An 18532-nucleotide genomic window follows, 5' to 3' on the forward strand; every position below is an offset into this window, starting at 1 on the left:
CATTACCGTATAAGACACGCCTTACAATTAAGAAGAAAAAAACTTTATAAATTTAATTTTCAGGATGTCCCAAATGCTTCAAAACCAATTACGTTTGAAGTACAGTTATAACTGTGGTTGTCACGTGGGTAAATGAGATCGCGAATTTGCTGTTAGCAAGACCAATGAATGAACAAATTTCTTTTTGTTGTTGGAGGAGTTTTTGACTAGGATAACAAAAAATCTCCCTGTTCTTCGACATTAACTATCTGATCCTTTACATCCATCTTTCATTGTGGACCCTGCTACATTTTGTTAGAAGAGAAAAACAGTGCAGTTGCCACCTTGTGTAAATGCATTGAGTTTTGAACACACAACTTTCTCATTCACTCCTAACTAAGCCAAACAGATAATAGAAATGTAGGCAGATAAGGCACACGTATTAGGACCTAATTAAGAAATGGTTAGAAAATCATTTATCAAGTGCCTATTCATGATCGTGGCAAGCAAAGTTCTCTCCTGGAAGGACAAATTAAATGCATTAAAAATATAATTGGGTATCGAGAACATGAGATTGACATTATACAATATCCTTGCCATGTCTGCACAATTTTCTATTATCATTTTCAACAGGAAGTAGAACATTTGTCCCCTCATTTTGGGACATACTTTTTAAATGAGACAATAATAGTGTAGTTAAGTCATATGGTTCATTTTTCTGTTCTTTATACTCATCAATAATCATGCCAATAAATAGTGGGCATTTTGTGTTGTTAGGTTCTGGGAAAAGGCATAAATAAATTTAGAAACAGTCAAAAAAATCACCAAAAGATCATATGATTGGACCTACTGAGGTCAGCACCTCAAATATTCTCTAAATGCAAAGGTCAGGAATAAAGGAATGGAGTCCTGCGGGTGTCTACTTCCCTTATATTGCCTCTGGATTTCTGAAAATTCTAACAGAGGTTGAATAGGCCTGCTTGCAATTGGGTGCTTTCCTAAGAATGTTATGATAATGAGGTGAGATGCTATGTTATTATTGTTCATGTCTCAATGCTCTGTGGTTTTGTTCAGGAGTACTGCTGTAGGTTTGTGTCTAGATTGAACCCATAGAATCATAGAACACCTACAGTGTAGAAGAAAGTCATTCAACACTCGGAAGAGTACCCTACCCAGAACCAGACCCCTACCCTATCACCCTATATTGCCCATGGCTCATCCACCTAACCTGCACATGCCTGGATACTGTGGGCAATTTAGTATGGCCAATCCACATAACCTATACATCTTTGGACTGTGGGAGGATACCAGAACACCTGGAGGAAACCCACACAGACATGGGGAGAATGTGCAAACTCCACACAGACAGTTGTCTGAAGGTGGAATCAAACCCAGATCCCTGGCACTGTGAGGTAGCAGTGGTAATCACAGAGTCACTGTGCCGCTCCAGATCAGATCCTTCCAGCTGATGTTGTTCAATAATGTCCACAGGGTTTGTAGGCCTGCTAGGAGGTGGACCAACATAGTATATATGGCTAGGCACAATAGGTCCTTATGTGCTAAATTTGGACATATAAGAGCTTGGACAGATTAAAAAAAAAAATGTGTATGGTGTATTTCATGGTCTTTAGAAAGATGTTTAATAACCAGTTACTGTTGTAATGCAGAAAATATGGTTCCCACTTGTGGAAAGTTAAGGATACCCAAATAGTCATGCAATAACAGAAATACAGGAAATAGGAGCAAGAATAAGACATTTGGCCCTTGAGCTTGCTCTATCATTCAACTAGATCATGGCTGATCTCCTATCTCAACACCCATTGTCGCACACTATGGCATTAGGAATGCTACAATTGTGTCCAGGTTGCCATTTGTTCATCCCCATGTTCCCTGATCCCATGAAAGTTGAACTCATGATGCTGGTTTGACATCTCATCTAAAGGATGCCACCTTCTGTAGTGCAGCACTCATTCAGAGCTGCAGTGGTGTGTTATGCTAGAATAAGTGCTCAAGATTCTGGATTATGACTTGAATACATGATTTCCAAATGAGAGTTAGCCATGTTTGTGTTAAGGAAGCTTTTTGCCTGAATGGCAACAGAATGAAGAAACAGGTACAAAGTGCACTGTGTTACTTCCTAAGTATACAGGGGTTCGATTAGCTCAGTTGGCTGGATGGTTGGCCTGCAAGGCAGATTAGCTCTATGGTCTGATATGGTCCTATGGTCTTCTGGGGCTATGGTGACTTTACCTTTTTTATTTCCTAAGGATTAATGTTAAAGAAGCATGTGCTAGGAACAATGAGTGTTAGCAGCAGGCATTCTCAATTATATTCATGGAAGGTGAGGTTGCCCCTTCTTCTTTCTGGGATGAATGGCAATTCATGGAGTGCGCTTCCAATGACCCTGAACTATTTTCTTGAAAACCTTACCCTGTTTATTCCAAAGAGTGCCTCCTACCTCTACTTAACTTATGTACTAGCACTTCCACATTGGAATTTGCAAAATGGCAGCTAGGTGTCCTGAATCAGCCTTTTAGATATCTCTTTAGGCAGTTACCTTTTGTGCAGCCAAAAGTATTGTAAAATTGCCTTACCCTTGAAACAGTACACTAGGTGCCAATGAGAGGAATTTTGTTCTGAGAACTCCAGATTACTGAAAATTATATGCTTAAAAATTGTCCTGCATTCATACTCTTGCTGTTGAACCTTTATCACTATGTTTCCAATATTAACATATCAGCGTACTGAAATTACCTTAATATTTTGATCCATATATTTCCAATAGATAATGAACACCTAGTGTTCCTACCTTTAAGCTAATTGCATTTTAGCAGTAAAAATTTGAAACTGTCAGATTGGTTACATACTGTGTGGTTTATTTGCAGGAGCAGACTTTCCCTTTTTCTGTTTGTCAGAATCTGATGATATGGATTCTGGAAACATTTCAGATGGAGGCTTGTGCAATTTCTCAGGCTCCAGTTCTTTTGCTGCCAATTCAGCTTGGTATTTAACTTCCTCTGCATCTACCCAGTCTGAAATTGTGTAGGCAACATGTTCCAAGTAATTTCTGTGGAGGATGGTATCAGATATACACAATTATAAATTCTTTCTTTATCTAGAAACATAAAGGAAATGTTTTAAAGTTATTTGAAACTTTAGTCCGTTCAATATAGCTTGCAAAAGATCGCATTTTTGAATCTGAAGACAAAAGAGCAGCAATTCCAGTGTTGTTAGTGGTGTAGAAATGGAATACAGATTTCCACCCAACTATCTATGTATCATTTCTGTCTGAACTTCCCCAGAATATACTGGTAATCTCTCCCTTGGAATGTGGGAAGAGATGGAGAGACTGCATCCCATTACTGAAACTACACAGGTATATAAAAAATAAAATCTGAAAGAACTGCAGATGCTGTAAATCAGGAACAAATACAGAAGGTGCTGGAAGAGCTCAGCAGGTCTGGCAGCATCTGTGAAGAAAAATCAGAGTTAACGTTTCGGGTCCAGTGACCCTTCCTCAGAACGGTTTTGAGGAAGGGTCACCAGGTCCGAAACGTTAGCTCTGATTTTTCTTCACAGATGCTGCCAGACCTGCTGAGCTTTTCTAGCAACTTCTATTTTTGTTCCAGGCATATAAAAATCTGTGACAGCCTCTTATAATGAAGCAGGGTCAGTAACAGTGCATTCAAGGTCAAGTGCCGATTATTACATCTCAGAGAACTCTGAACCAAACATGTCGATTGTATAATGCAGAATAAAAAGTCCTGGGTATATGACAGCTATGCCAAGCGAGTTGTCCTTTGGTGTTCTAAAATTTCCTTTTCAATGCAGACTCAATGCAACGTATTCATATAACCTGTACACCTTACTGCCTTATATTTAATGCCTTTTTTTTGCTACTGCACTTATTTTCTGATAAAGTCCTCATACAAATAACATATCAACACAAGCATGACATACACACATGTCTCTATCTTGTGGTGAGGTGACCCATAATCTCCAGAATTGTTACGGAAGTATTGACATGTTTTCGTGGAGCACGGATAAAAATTTGAAATGTGGAAGCCTGGTTTAAACCTAGTCGGACTTTGCAATTTACAAACTACAGAGCTGGAACGGACAGTATTCATGCTGCCAGGCCTTGGACAATCAACTTCCTGTCGAATGGCCACATTGTTTCAGAACAAACTGTTGTTTACACTGCCAGTAAACCTGATTTTTTAGGAAAATGCTACACAGTCTTGGTAACACACAGATCAGTAGGAGGCCAGAGGCATAGTGTGACAACGACAGCACTTGATGGTTGAGGATTAAACTGTATTCGGTGACCAAATTTGGAAAGTAGTCACTCCATTGGATCTTCCCGGCCCTACCCGATGCTAGTATTGGACGCAGGCCACAGAATCTTCAAGAAGGGCATGAAGAGGGGGATAAATGGGCAACTTGAAGCCAGCTCTTTGCTTTTTGCTTGTACTTCAACAGTGTCTCCAAAGAGCACCTGCGAACGGCAGCTGAAGTGCACAGCATCTCCAGCTCTTTGTACCTCATGTTGACCTTAGATGAGAGGAGAATTGATGACTGCAGATCTTGAAACATCAGTCAACCTTCAAACACAGAGGAACAGCATGTCCCAGCCTTATTGAACGGGTACTACCAATCCTTTCAGACGAACAGTACAAATACAGTGGTAGGCACTTGTGGATAGGGTGTAATGAATCCTTGGAAGCGCGTCAGAAGTAGATAGCAAGTGTAGATTCAAGACTGTTTACTGAAGAATCCTGTGAGATATTGATAGAGTTTGATCGTGTTTAATGACAGTACTATGTAGAGTCTGATAAATACTGTTTTTCCTTGATAAAGTGTTCAATAAAGTTGTGTTGGACCTTCCCTTGACTCTTGTCCCCTTTGTCTATCTTACCGTATAATGTGCCTGAGTTAAAAAGGGCTACTGTAATTTGGCCAAGGTTAGTCAGGGTAGATTTAGCCACCTTGCACTTTACAACAATTTGTAAGCTTTATTAATTTACAAAATCTTAGCAATGTTTATTGGTTGGAGACCAACTTGACTCATAACAGAAGTTAGCAAATCTAGGCCAGAGAAAGCACCAATAAACAGACATAATTTACACTTTATGAAGAAGTCATTACAGAGGTCATCAAATCACAAGCAGATAATGTGTCTGAAGTTGGCAGCCTCTAAACTGAAGGTTATTTTGTGTTTCATTTGTTCTATCCTTTACAACTTACACAGCCACTTATTGTCAGAGATATACACTTAAGCAGACAAGTGTACAACACAGTGCAATACACATAAGCACTGTTTAACGAAAGGTCATGAAAGATGTATTGCCACCTATTTTTTCTGTAGACATGTCAATAAAGCACATCACTTTGTGCTTCAAGTATGTTGCTTCCTGCAATATGCCATTCCATTCTCCCGGTTTCACAGTTTTCATCAAATCTGTTCTAATGACATCAAGTTTCACAGAGTGCCTCTGATATGTTCTATTTATCCCCTCAGTCGAGAATTCATCTTACCATGTTGTTTAGTTGCCTCTGTTCTCAGCAGAGCTGACCCTATTTGCCCTACCATTCATACATATTCGTCATCTATATCTCTCCTTTACCACTAATAGCACTTGCTTTGGTTTTTGCTTTAGGCACCGTCACGATCTGTTCCATGATCTGCCTTTATCAGCAGCATAAAAAAACCATATGTTTCGCATCCCTTTTAATCCTGAGGAGAGTCTTTGGACTCGAAACATTAACACTGTTATTCTCTCCACAGATGCTGACAGACCTGCTGGGTTTCTCAAGCACTTTCTGTTTTTATTTCAGATTTCCAGCATTTCCAATATTTTGCTTTTACTTCAAAAGTTATCCTGGTGTCCTGGCCAATATCTGTACCTCAATCACTATCATGAGAACAGACAATGCTAATCACATTCACAAATGTTGATAGAATGAAGATGTCAGTCTGTGATGCTGATACCACCAAAGCAGAAGAAGAAACTAATACTTTCCAGCAGTCTATGTCACTTATTTCACATATTGCAATCAACAGCAAAGGTATTAGTTTAAAACATTGATTCCATTTAAAAACTGACTCCCATAGTGACCTTGATTACAAACCCTCACATTCTGCCTCCAGTAATGATTCCTTTTCATTCTCTCAGCATCTGTCACACTTATTCTGATAATGCCACAATTCTCATGGGTAATCAGAAATATCTACCACTTTCCTCAACTGAGGATTCCCCATCACTGTGGTTGACAGAGCCCTCTGCTACTTTTCCAACCATTTCCCATACTTCTGCCCTCACCTACTCCCTCCCACAGCAACAACACGGTTATAGAATCTGTGGTTATCTTTAAAATGCTTCCAAAGTTGAAAGGTCTGAAAAATACCACCAACATTAGTAATGCCACTGAATTGTAATTTAGTTCTCTTAAGTTTAAAAAATATATAAGTTTTAAAACTTAAGTGAAAAGCTTAAAGCTATATATTAATAATAAAAGACATACGCTATCCAAAATTTTGCTTAACACACCATTGGCCTGAGAAATTTCAATAACCAGCCATTTTCACGTAAATGGACAATCAGATTTTTAGGAGTACACACCTGAACCCAACATTGGAGTGAAGGGCAGTTTCCCAGGATTCATTACACTGGCGCTTTTTATTCATGGGGTTATGTAAGACCAATAGTAGAGAGTTGTCCTGTTTGTAGTAGTATGTATCCAAGCACCTATAAAATGGGGCAGCTTCCTGAAGAACCTGAAATGTACATACATCACACTTACATTGATAAAAATGAAAACATCGGCTGTAATCTTCTTTACTGACGATCCAAATTCGAACAATTTGCTCTATTTTTAAATACATCATCATACTTAGAGCTGACCATCTACCTGCAGGTGAATGCGGCACTCTTTCCAAATGTAACTATGGTCCAGATTTTCCACTAGCTAGACAGTCGTTATACCAGCAAAGGTGGGAGTTGCACATGGTGAATCCCCATTGTAGTCCACTCTGAAGGAATTGCCTGGGAAACTGAATTTTCCACTGGGCAATGACTCTATGCCTGTAATCTTCTGAAAGTCTCCATTTAAATTGGATAATTTGGATGTTTCTGATGAAATTGAAAAATTATAGTCTAATTCCTAAGCAAATGTTAAACAAACACCATGACTACCTCAGGCATCCTCAACTACAACTCCTCCAGGCTCTGTCATAAGAACATAACATTACATAAGAACCAGGGTCAGGAGTAGGTCATCCGGCATGTCAAGCCTGCTCCACCATTCAGCAAGATCTTTTTGTGGCCTCAGTTCCACTTACCCACCCTTTCACCATAACCTTAATTCCTTTACTGTTCAAAAAAAAATCTATCTTAGCTTTAAAAACGTTTAATGAGGAAGCCTCAATTACTTCACTGGACAGACAAGTCCACAGAGATTCACAACCCTTTGGGTGAAAACGTTCCACTTCAATTCATTCCTAAATCTGCTCCCCCTAATTTTGAGGCTATAACCTCTTGCTCCAGTTTCACTCACCAGTGGAAACATCCTCTCTGCTTCTATCTTATTTATTCTGTTCATAATTTTATATGTTTCTATAAGATCCCCCCTAATTCTTCTAAATTCCAATGAATATAATCTCAGTTTACTCAGTCTGTCCTCATTGGCCAACCTTTTCAACTCCAGAATCAACCTAATGAATCTCCTCTGCACCTCCCCCAGTGCCAGTACATCCTTTCTCAAGTAAGGAGAACAAAACTGCATGCAGTATTCCAGGAGTGACCTCACCAGCACCCTATACAGCTGCAACATAACCTCCGTGCTTTTAAACTCAATCCCTCTAGCAATGAAGGACAAAATTCTATTTGCCTTCTTAATTACCTGTTGTACCTGCAAACCAACCTTCTGCGATTCATGCACAAGGACACCCAGGTCTCTTTGCATAGTAGCACGCTGCAATTTTTTACTATTCAAATAATAGTTTTTTTTAATGTTATTCCTATCAAAATGGATGACTCCACATTTATCAACATTGTAGTCTGTCTGCTAGATCTTTGCCCATTCACTTAAACTATGTATATCCCTCTGCAAACTTTCAGAGTCCTCTGCATACTTTGCTCTACCACTCATCTTAGTGTCATTTGCAAACTTTGACACACTACACATAGTCCCCCACTCCAAATCATCCATGTAAATTGTAAACAATTCTGGTCCCAACACTGATCCCTGAGGCACACCATCAGTCACTGATCACCAACCAGAAAAGCACTCATTTATCCCCACCCTTTGCTTTCTGTTAGTTAACCAATCCTCTACCCATGCTAATACATTGCTCAGAGGCTCGGAGACCACTTTGTAGAGCACCTGTGCTCTGTTCGTGACAAACGACAACACCTTCCAGTTGCGAACCATTTCAACTCCCCTTCCCACTCCCTGGGTGACATGTCCATCCTGGGCCTCCTCCAGTGTCACAATGACGCCACCCAGTAATGGGAGAAGCAGCACCTCATATTCCGCCTTGGGAGCCTACAACTCAATGGTCTCAATGTGGACTTTACCAGTTTTAAAATCTCCCCATCCTCCTGGCCTCATCCCATGACCAACCCTCCCTCTTATCCCTGCCTCCTTGACCTGATACAAACTGACACAACCTGTCCATCTTCTCTCCCACCTACCCGCTCCTCCCACCTCAGTGACCAATCCCCACCATTGCCTACCTGCACTCACCTATCACCATCCCATCTACCTTGCCCACCTGCCTATCCACACTACCTCCCCCTCCTCTCTCTACTTATTTCAGAGTTCCCTTTCCCCTCCCCCATTTCTGAAGAAGGGTCCCAACCCGAAACGTCAACTTTCCTGCTCCTCTGATGCTGCCTGGCCCGCTGTGCTCCTTTAGCTCCACTCGGTGTTATCTCTGACTCCAGCACTGGCAGTTATTACTATCTCACATTGGAAAGGTACCCTGTTTGTGCCATAATGACAGATATGCACAGTCTTGTAGTTCCAGCTCCATCTAATTTACTTTGCACATGTAAATGACGCCAAGTAAAACTGCATAAAATTTTATTGTTAAGATAATTTTAAAGTAATTCTCAGACTTTTTTCAAGAGAGGGATAGTTGGGTTACCTGTATCAAAACAAATGGATCATGCTGCTCAGCAAAACTCCATTCCATCAGCGATCGGAGCTGTAACTTTTGTATATATTTTATATCAATCTTTATGTTGTCAGCTTTATCCTAAAAGGAAAAGTACAGTTTTATTTTGTTCTTTAGGAGTATGAGAATAGAAAATATTTTTCTTTGCATGCAATTCAAAAATAACACAAACTAAACAGTGAAGAACAACAGTAACATATCTAAACTTGTTAATATGGGGAACAATTTAGTGATTTAGCTCTGCCAATGGAAATAGGTCGGGAGAATATCTTGGACAGTAGACTGCATGCATTGTGCTGGTCTATTTGAACTGCTGTGTTAGTTATGTAACATTTTCAGTTTGCATTATCATTTGTAATTTTACCTTTCCATCTTCAGCATCTGTTGAACCACATCTTCTGTTTTCCTTGTCAACTATTTCAGAAGTATCTTTAAAACGCACTGAAAATAAATTTAAGATCATAGTTGTAATTTTGGATAATATTCAGGGATAATTTCACAAATGTGCACTTCTGTTGAAGGGCTTCACCTGTCGGAATATACGCATATCAGAAATTCAGTGCAGTGCCCATGATTTTGAAATTTTCATTGCATAATATCCAATATGTGTTGTTTGTGGGTGAATGTTGCCCTGGTAGCATGGACTCAAGAATATTACTCAAAGTGCACCTTGTTTTTAATAAAAACAAATAAGCAACAAGGAACTTGAACTAAATTAGAACAGACGGTAAGGAAAGTCTGTGAAAATTGTACGTCTTCTACCCAAGGTGTGAATGAAGTCCAGGGACTCTAAATGAAGTCAATACTAAAACGTTGTTTAGAAAAGAACATGTTCTTCAAATTTACAGAATTCAGCTGGACAGTTTACAAAATCTATTATACTTTCATCCCTCCAGCATCTGAAAAACATTTTTTTGTTTGAAAAGACACTTTGGAACAATACTTTATTCACGTTCAGTTACCTACATAAATTCAGTCTAAAATGTTAACGTCTGGTACCTGCACAGGATCGTTCTATGCTGTTTTCTCCTGACAAGCTGTTTTCTTTTGACTTGTTACTATCAAACCCAAAAGGGTAACTTTCTTCACCATTTGAAAAGTTGGTGAATATATTCTCTGAAATGAAAAGAAGCATAATTCAGCTATTAAACACAAAACTTTAAATGATCTTTCTTTAAACAACATTCTCAAAAGGTGTAAAGCTTTATTTGGCAAGTTATCATGTAACATTCAAAGATATCATGACATAAAAATATTTTTCCCAAGTGTTTTAATTTCTAATATTTGGAAAGAATTTCAAAAATTCAGAACCTTTCGAGTAAAGAAATTTCTCCTCATTTCAGTCTAAAAGACTGGTCTCTTACCTGAAATTGTGTCCCTATGTTTGAGACTCCCCAGTTATGGGAAACAACCTCTCAGCATTTACCTCTCTAGCCAATTCATAATTTTGTATGCTTCAAGGAGATAATCTCATTCTTCCACACTCTAGAGAATTTGAACCAAATTTACTCAACATCTCGCCAAAGCAAAACTCTTTCATCCAAGGAACCTTGTGAATGCTTGCCATATTATCACCAATGGAAATTGTACCTTCCTTAATTATGTGACCAAAATTGCACACCTTACTCGAGATGTGACCTCACTAAACCTGGATGCAATTGTAGGAAGACTTCCTTACTCTTCTACACCAATTCCCTTGCAATTAAGGCGAACATGCCACTTGCTTTCTAATTGCTCTGTGTATCTGTATGCTGATCAGGTGTTCATTGCAGAGTAGAGCCAATTCCCTCTGAACAACTGTACTTACATGTATCTAGAAAAGTATTTTGCTTTTCTTTTCTTAATATTACAGTGAATAACCTTACTTCTTCCCACATTATAATCCATCATCCACTGGTTTTCCACTCGCTTAACTTGTCCATATTTCTTTGCAGCCTTTTTGTGTCCCCTTCATAGCTTGCAGTCCCACCTATATTTGTATTATTGCAAACTCAAAGACGATACTCTGTCTTTTGATCTTCCTCATTAATATAATTATAAATAACTGAGGTTCCTGTCCTGATAGCACTCAAAGCCTAAAAACTTATAAAAAGGCATTATTTATCTCAGTTTCCTGTCTGTTGGCCAATCCTTCATTCAATGAACCCTTATACTGCATAGTATCTTTTGTCTTGCAGCTTACCAAATGATTTTTGGAAATCCAATTATACTATGTCCAAATATATTAGTATGCTCACGACATTCAGTTTGGTTTATGCCAGGTGACCTCAGCATAGCCTTGGTTCAAACATGGACAGAAAGAGCTGAATTGCGTGAAAGTGACTGCCCTTGACATTAAGGCTGTTTATGACCCAGGTTTGGCATCAATCCCAGTCAATAGGAATCAGGAAGAAAACCCTCCGTTGTTTGGATTCATACCTAGCACAAAGCAAGATGGTCATGATTATTGGAGTCAGTCATTGCAGCTCCAGGACATCTCTGCAGGATTTCGTCAGGGTAATGTCCAAGGTCAAATCATCATCAACTGCTTTATTAATGACGTTCACTACATCAGAAGTAGGGATGTTCACTCATTGTGCAACAATGTTCAGCACCATTTGCAATTCCTCAGATACCAAAGCAGCCCATGTGCAAATGCAGCAAGATCTGGATTATATCCAAGCTTGGACTGAGAAGTGGCAAATAACATTTGCTTCATACAAGTGCCAGGCAATAACCAACTCCATTAAGAGAGAACCTAATCACACCCCACCTTGACATTCAATGGCATTTTCATAGCCGAATCCCCCCATGATCAAAATCTTAGGGGTTACCATTGACCAGAAGCTTAACTGAACTAGCTATATAATTATCATGGGGACAAATGGAAGTCAGAGGCTAGGAATCCTGCAGTAAGTAACTTACCTCCAAACTCTGCAAAGCCTGTCCACCATCTGCAAGGCACACGTTAGGTGTGTGATGGAATATTCTATACTTCTCTGGATGAGTGCAGCTTCAGCAGAACTGACACCATCCAGGACAAAGCAGCCTACTTGATTGGCACCACAACCACAAACATCCATTCTCTCCACCACCAAAGCACAGTGCCAGCAGTGTGCATCATCTACCAGACAAACTGTAGAAATTCCGCCAGGATCCTTAAACTGCCAAATCCATGCCTACTAAATCTAGAAGGACAAGGGCAGTAGATACACAGGAATATCACACCATCACCTGTAAGTTCACCTCCAAGCCACACATTGTTCAGACTTGGAAATATATCTCTGTGCCTTCACTGTTGTTGGGTCAAAATCCTGAAACTCCTTCCCTCAATGGTATTGTAGGTATATCTATGCCAAATGGATTGCAGTGGTTCAATAAAACTTCTTAAGATTTGCATACTTATTACTTTGTAAAGGGGCTAGGAATCCAGAATGCACAGTCTGGAAAGGGTAGTAGGGATGGGAAACTTCACAACCTTTTAAAGATACATGGACGAGCACTTGAAATTTCATAACATTTGGGCTATGGGTCAAGCATTAGAAAGTGGGCCTCATGTAGCTAGGTCAGCGCAGACTCTGAGTTGAAGGGCTTCTTCTATACTGTATGGTTTTATAGGGATAGGCAATGAATGCAGGCCCTGCCAGTGATAATTACATCCCATGAATGAATAAAGAAGCTATGACTAGAACTCACAAGTCCCTTTGCATTTCAGACTTCTGAATTTACTCCCCTTTTAGAAAATAGTTTTTATTTCATGCTTTTATTCTTCTTACCAAAGTGCATAACCTCACACTTTCCCACGGTGTACATCATCTGAAACTTCTTTGACCACACTCCTAACCTGTCTAAATCCTTCTGCAGCCTCCCCACCTCTACAATACTACCTGTCCCTCCACCTATCTTTGCATTGTCTGCAAACTTAGCCAGAATGCCCACAGTTCCTTCAACTAGTTCATTAATGTATAAAGTGAAAAGTTGTGATCCCAACACTGACCCTTGCGGAACACCACTTGCAACCGGCTGCCAACCTGAAAAAGACCCTTCTATCCCCACTCTCTGCTTTCTGCCAGACAGCCAATCTTCTATCCATGCTAGCACCTTGCCTCTAACACCATGGGCCCTTATCTTACTCAGCAGCCTCCTGTGTGGCACCTTGTCAAAGGCCTTCTTGAAGTCCAGGTAGATAACATCCTTTGGCTCTCCTTGGTCTACTCTGCTCGTTACTTCCTCAAAAAATTCTAGCAGATTTGTCAGGCATGACCTCCTCTTGATGAAACCATGCTGACTTTGCCCTATTTTACCATACACTTCCAAATATTCAGTAACCTTGCGCTTTACAATGGACTCCAAAATCTTACCCATGACCGAGGTTCGACTAATCGGCCTGTAATTTTCCATTTTTTGCCTTACTCCCTTTTTAAACAGGGGTGTCACTTTGGCGATTTTCCAGTCCTCTGGGACCCTCCCTGACTCAAGTGAAATATTAACTCTGCTTTCTCTACACAGTTGTTTGTTTTGCAGTTAGTTGTTTTGCGTATATTTTATGTTGTGTGTACTAGAACACTCAAATGTTCTCTGCTCTGCAGTTCAGAAGCCATTGAACTGAATGGACAAGATGGCCATCCATGAAAGCAACTTTTGGGGGGGGGTTGACTGCATTGAAGGTCTGTGATTCACTGGGTTATGATGCAGTGCAATAATCAAAAGTGTCCCAATAGGACAGTGGAATCTCCTTGTAATTGAGAATTATTTCACTTCAGACAACCATGTAAGCACTTAATGGAAGCTGAGCTTACAGTAAGCAAGAGAACAGTAACAGTGATTATATGTTTACTTTAGTGAATGGATTACATAGTTCTTAAACACCCATGCCAAAATGTGCCATCAAAAGTATTTCTTCTTCCTCTGCCTCCCATACCACTAGATGTGGCAAGGGCCTACAAATGGATGCCCTGGTGGCATTGTTTTCTTTTTCTTCTTTTCTTCATCTTTTTCCTGTCAGAGAAGGTGACATCTTGGAGGAGGGTGGCCAGAGCAGGACTCTGGGCAGGGAGGAGGCAGGGACTCCTGGGTGCGGTCACAGTAGGCCCGGAGCAGGGACTCCTAGTTATCAGCAAGGCAGTGGTGACAGCGGAGCCGGGGAACTCCTGGTTGCCACGTGAGTGAGAGTTCAGCCCGGGACCTGGTATTGGTGGCAGCATTGGCGAGGTGGGCCCAGTGGCGAAGAGAATGCATCAGAAGAATGGTGATTCCTATGTTGGTGGGTCTGGCGCAGGGGGAGGGCTGGTGGCGCAGTTATCATAGGTGAGCCAGCTCAGGACTCATGGTGGAGGCAGTGGAGTGAAGATAGACTCTCGTTCAATTATATATTTTTATTCTTTTTATTCTTAAACTATTCAAAATGATGCCAGATTTTGCAACAGTGGAAGCTTTTCACTGCATTTTACTGCACTATTCACTGTAATAAATCATTCAATTCAATTCAGTTCTCCTGGGAACATAAGACACTGGCAGAGGGGAGATGTAAGAGTAGGGCAATTCTGTCCTTAGATGTTGTTTCCAGGGTGTCCTTCTGTTGCTTCTCTTCCCTGTTGCAGCTAGCCTGCACCACTTCTGCCTCCTTGGGTGTAAGGGACACCTGGAGTCAGTCAAGTTGCCTTGCCCCTCTCTCACCTTGCTATAGATGATGTGCACATCATCTAAGCACAAGTCCAGTAGCCACTTAGCATACTGCTGGACCTGGGTCTCCAAGAAGGCCACCAACCCTTCCATGGAGGCAGCCAGGGGCTCGAATAATGAAGTGACTACAATAGACAGAAAACATACAGACTCTTCCATTTTTTGCTCCAGCTTAGTGAGGGCCTCCGACATTGTTGCCTGATATTCCGCTGCCTGTTCAGCAGGTCAGTTAAGGCACAGCACAGGAACACATTTCTGCACGAAGTTCAGCAGGTGCCAAGTTTCTGGCAGTCTTCAATGTTAGAGGCCTTGAGTATGTCTTTTTCATTGGCTGTTGACATATGTCAATAACGTGTTATCAGATTGTATCCCTGGGTCTAATCTAGCTACAGTATCACCAAGGTGACTGTCCTTGTGATGGTGGAAGGTTTAAGTGAATGACTTGTTAATGCATACTCTGGGAGCTGACAGCTATCACTCTCAGAGGTAGTCATAGGGGTGTTGCAATGGCAGCCACTGTGCCCATTTTTGTTTGACTGTATGTTATTGACCATTTGTAACTGTGGATAAAAAGAGAAACAATTACCAGGTGAAGATGTACAAACCCTTACGCGGAGTAATGAGACAGACTACCTACATATCCAAGTAGGTCAGACAGCAAAGTTCTACACTGGCTTCTCGTGCCATGATAATTTCTCTGTGTATACAGGACAGGTCTTGGTTTTCATCTGACAGCACACTGATGATGATAGTGAGAATGCAGAGATCCAGTAACCTAGCTCTGGTCTTGATCATTGCTAAAAGAGAGTCATAGAGATGTACAGCATGGAAATAGACCCTTAGGACCAACTCATCCATACCAACCAGATATCCTAGATAAATCTAGTCTCATTTGTCAGCATTTGGCCCACATCCCTCTAAACCCTTTCTCTTCATGTACCCATCCAGGTGCATTTTAATGTTGCAATTGTACCAGCCTACAACAATTCCCTCGCAGCTCATTCCATACATGCACCAATCCTTTGTGCGAAAAAGTTGCCCCTTAGGTCCCTTTCAAATCTTCCCCTCTCACCTTAAAGCTGTGCTCTCTTGTTTTTGACTCCCCCACCCCAAAGGAAAGACCTTGTCTATTTACCCTATCCATGCCCCTTATGATTTTAAAAGCCTCTATAAGGTCACTCCTCAGCCTTTGACGCTCAAGGGAAAATAGCCCCAGCCTATTCAACCTCTCCCTATAGCCCAAACCCTCCAACCCTGGCACCATCCTTGTAAATCTTTTCTGAACCCTTTCAAGTTTCAGAACATCCTTCCTGTAGCAGGGTGAACAGAAATGCACACAGTATTCCAAAAGTGGCCTAACCAATGTCCTGTACTGCTGCAACCTGACCTCCCAACTCCTATACTCAATGCACTGTCCAATAAACACAAGCATACCAAATGCCTTCTTCACTATCCCATCTACTTGCGACTCCACTTTCAAAAAACTATGAACCTGCACTCCAAGGTCTCTTTGTTTAGCAAAACTCCCCAGGAATTTATACACTTCCTGGTAGGTCCTGCACTGATTTGCCTTTCCAAAATGCAGCACCTCACATTTATCTAAATTAAATTCCATCTGCCACTCCTCGGCCTATTGGCCCAGCTGATCAAGATCCCGTTTTACTCTGAGGTAACCTTCACTGTCCACTACACCTCCAACTTCAGTGTCATCTGCAAACTTACTAACCACACCTCTTATGTTCACATCCAAATCATACGGTGGCTCAGTGGTTAGCACTGTTGCCTCACAGCGCCAGGAACTCGGGTTTGAACCCGCCCTCGGGCGATTGTGTTTGTGTGGAGTTTGCACATTCTCCCCATGTCCGCGTGGGTTTCCGCCGGATGTTCCGGTTTCCTCCCACAGTCCAAAGATGTGCAGGGTAGGTAGATTGGCCATGCTAAATTGCCCATAGTGTTCAGGAATGTTTAGAATAGGTGGGTTATAGGGGATGGGTGTGGGTGGGATGCTCTGAGGGTCGCTGTGAACTTCTTGGGCTGAAGGCCCCACACTGTAGGGATTCTATGATTCTAAAAGCAGTGGACCAAGCGCCAATTGTTGCGGCACACCGCTGGTCACAGGCCTCCTGTCTGAAAAGCAACCCTCCACCACCAGCGTCTGTCTTCTACCTTCCAGCCAGTTCTGTATCCAAATGGCTAGTTCTCCTTGTATTCTATGCGATCTAACCTTGCTAGCCAGTCTACCATGAGGACCTTGTTGAACGCCTTACCGAAGTCCATACAGATCACGTCCACTGCTCTGCCCTCATCAATCCTCTTTGTTACTTTTTAAAAAATCTCAATCAAGTTAGTGAAACACGATATCCCACACTCAAAGCCATGTTGGCTATCCCTAATCAGTCCTTGCCTTTCCAAATACATGTAAATCCTGTCCTTCAGCATTCCCTCCAACAATTTGCCCACCACCAATGTCAGGCTCACTGGTCTATAATGTCCTGGCTTTTCCTTGCCATCTTTCTTAAATAGTGGCGCCACATTACCAACTTCCAGTCTTCCGGACCTCACCTGTGGCTATCAACGATACAAATATCTCGGCAAGCAATCACTTCCCTGTCTTCCCACAGAGTTCTAGGGTACACCTGATCAGGTCCCGGGGATTAATCTACTTTTATGCATTTTAAGACGTCCAGCACCACCTCCTCAGTAATATGGACATTTTTCAAGGTGTCACTATCTATTTCCCCAAGTCCTATAATCTTCCATATCCTTCTCCACAGTAAAAGACTGATGCAAAATACTCTCCCGTGGTTTCACACATAGGCAGCCTCGCTGATCTTTAAGAGGCTGTATTCTCTCCCTAGTTATCCTTTTAATGTGGGAGAAAGAAGAATTGATTGTGATGGGAAAGTGTGCATATGCTTTTCATGACCATGTATAGCCGGGCTTCCTCTTGCATTCTTCGTGTCTGCTAATATTGCTGACCTCCTGGTAGACTTTAGTCCAGGCTTCCCGGTTTGCTGGGTGAATTTGTTTCGCCTGTCAGTGGAGAAGATGACATCCATTCTGGTCCAGTAGCATCATTAAACCACAATTGTTTTTTGCTGTCCTGGACACATTTCCATGGGTCAGCAGCAAGAACCGCAGACTCCAGGGTTGACTTGCAGCGAACGTAGGCTGTCTGGGTGGCCATTAAATACAGAGCCAGAATCTTCAATGCCCGGAAGCAGTGAGCACATTTGCCCGTTCAACCAAACCCAATGCTTTAAGATTCCTCTACTCTACTTTTCAGTCTGTTGTTAAGCATGCTTCATCAGATTGCCCCTCACATCTCCGAGAACTTCAGATATACCCAGCCTTCACTTTTTCACACACCATCGACTCACTATTTAAGCATACACACTGACATTCACTCCAAACCTTATGAAATGTATGACAGAGACAACAAGGTGCTGGGCTGGATGAACACAGCAGGCCAAGCAGCATCATAGGAGCAGAGAGGCTGACGTTTCGGGCCTAGACCCTTCATCAGAAAAGGGGGAGGGGAAGGGGGTTTTGAAATAAATAGGGAGAGAGTGGGAGGCGGATAGAAGAGGGATAGAGGAGAGGATAGGTGGAGAGGAAACAAACAGGTCGAAGAGGCGGGGATGGAGCCAGTAAAGGTGAGTGTAGGTAGGGAGTTAGGAAGGGGATAGGTCAGTCCAGGGAGGACGGACA

The 18532-nt window shown here is 41.5% G+C and overlaps 1 protein-coding gene across 1 annotated transcript in view; it reads right to left on the bottom strand.

Annotated features, from left to right (window-relative positions):
* Positions 1-18532, bottom strand: part of spag17 (sperm associated antigen 17) — a 216366-nt gene that overhangs the window by 135879 nt on the left and 61955 nt on the right. The window contains 5 exon segments of the mRNA XM_048603090.1: positions 2847-3046; positions 6603-6757; positions 9131-9241; positions 9525-9601; positions 10160-10276. Coding sequence (XP_048459047.1) covers positions 2847-3046; positions 6603-6757; positions 9131-9241; positions 9525-9601; positions 10160-10276 — 660 coding nt within the window.

Source organism: Rhincodon typus, chromosome 11 (assembly GCF_021869965.1).
Source record: "Rhincodon typus isolate 14 chromosome 11, sRhiTyp1.1, whole genome shotgun sequence".
NCBI classification, from domain to species: domain Eukaryota; kingdom Metazoa; phylum Chordata; class Chondrichthyes; order Orectolobiformes; family Rhincodontidae; genus Rhincodon; species Rhincodon typus.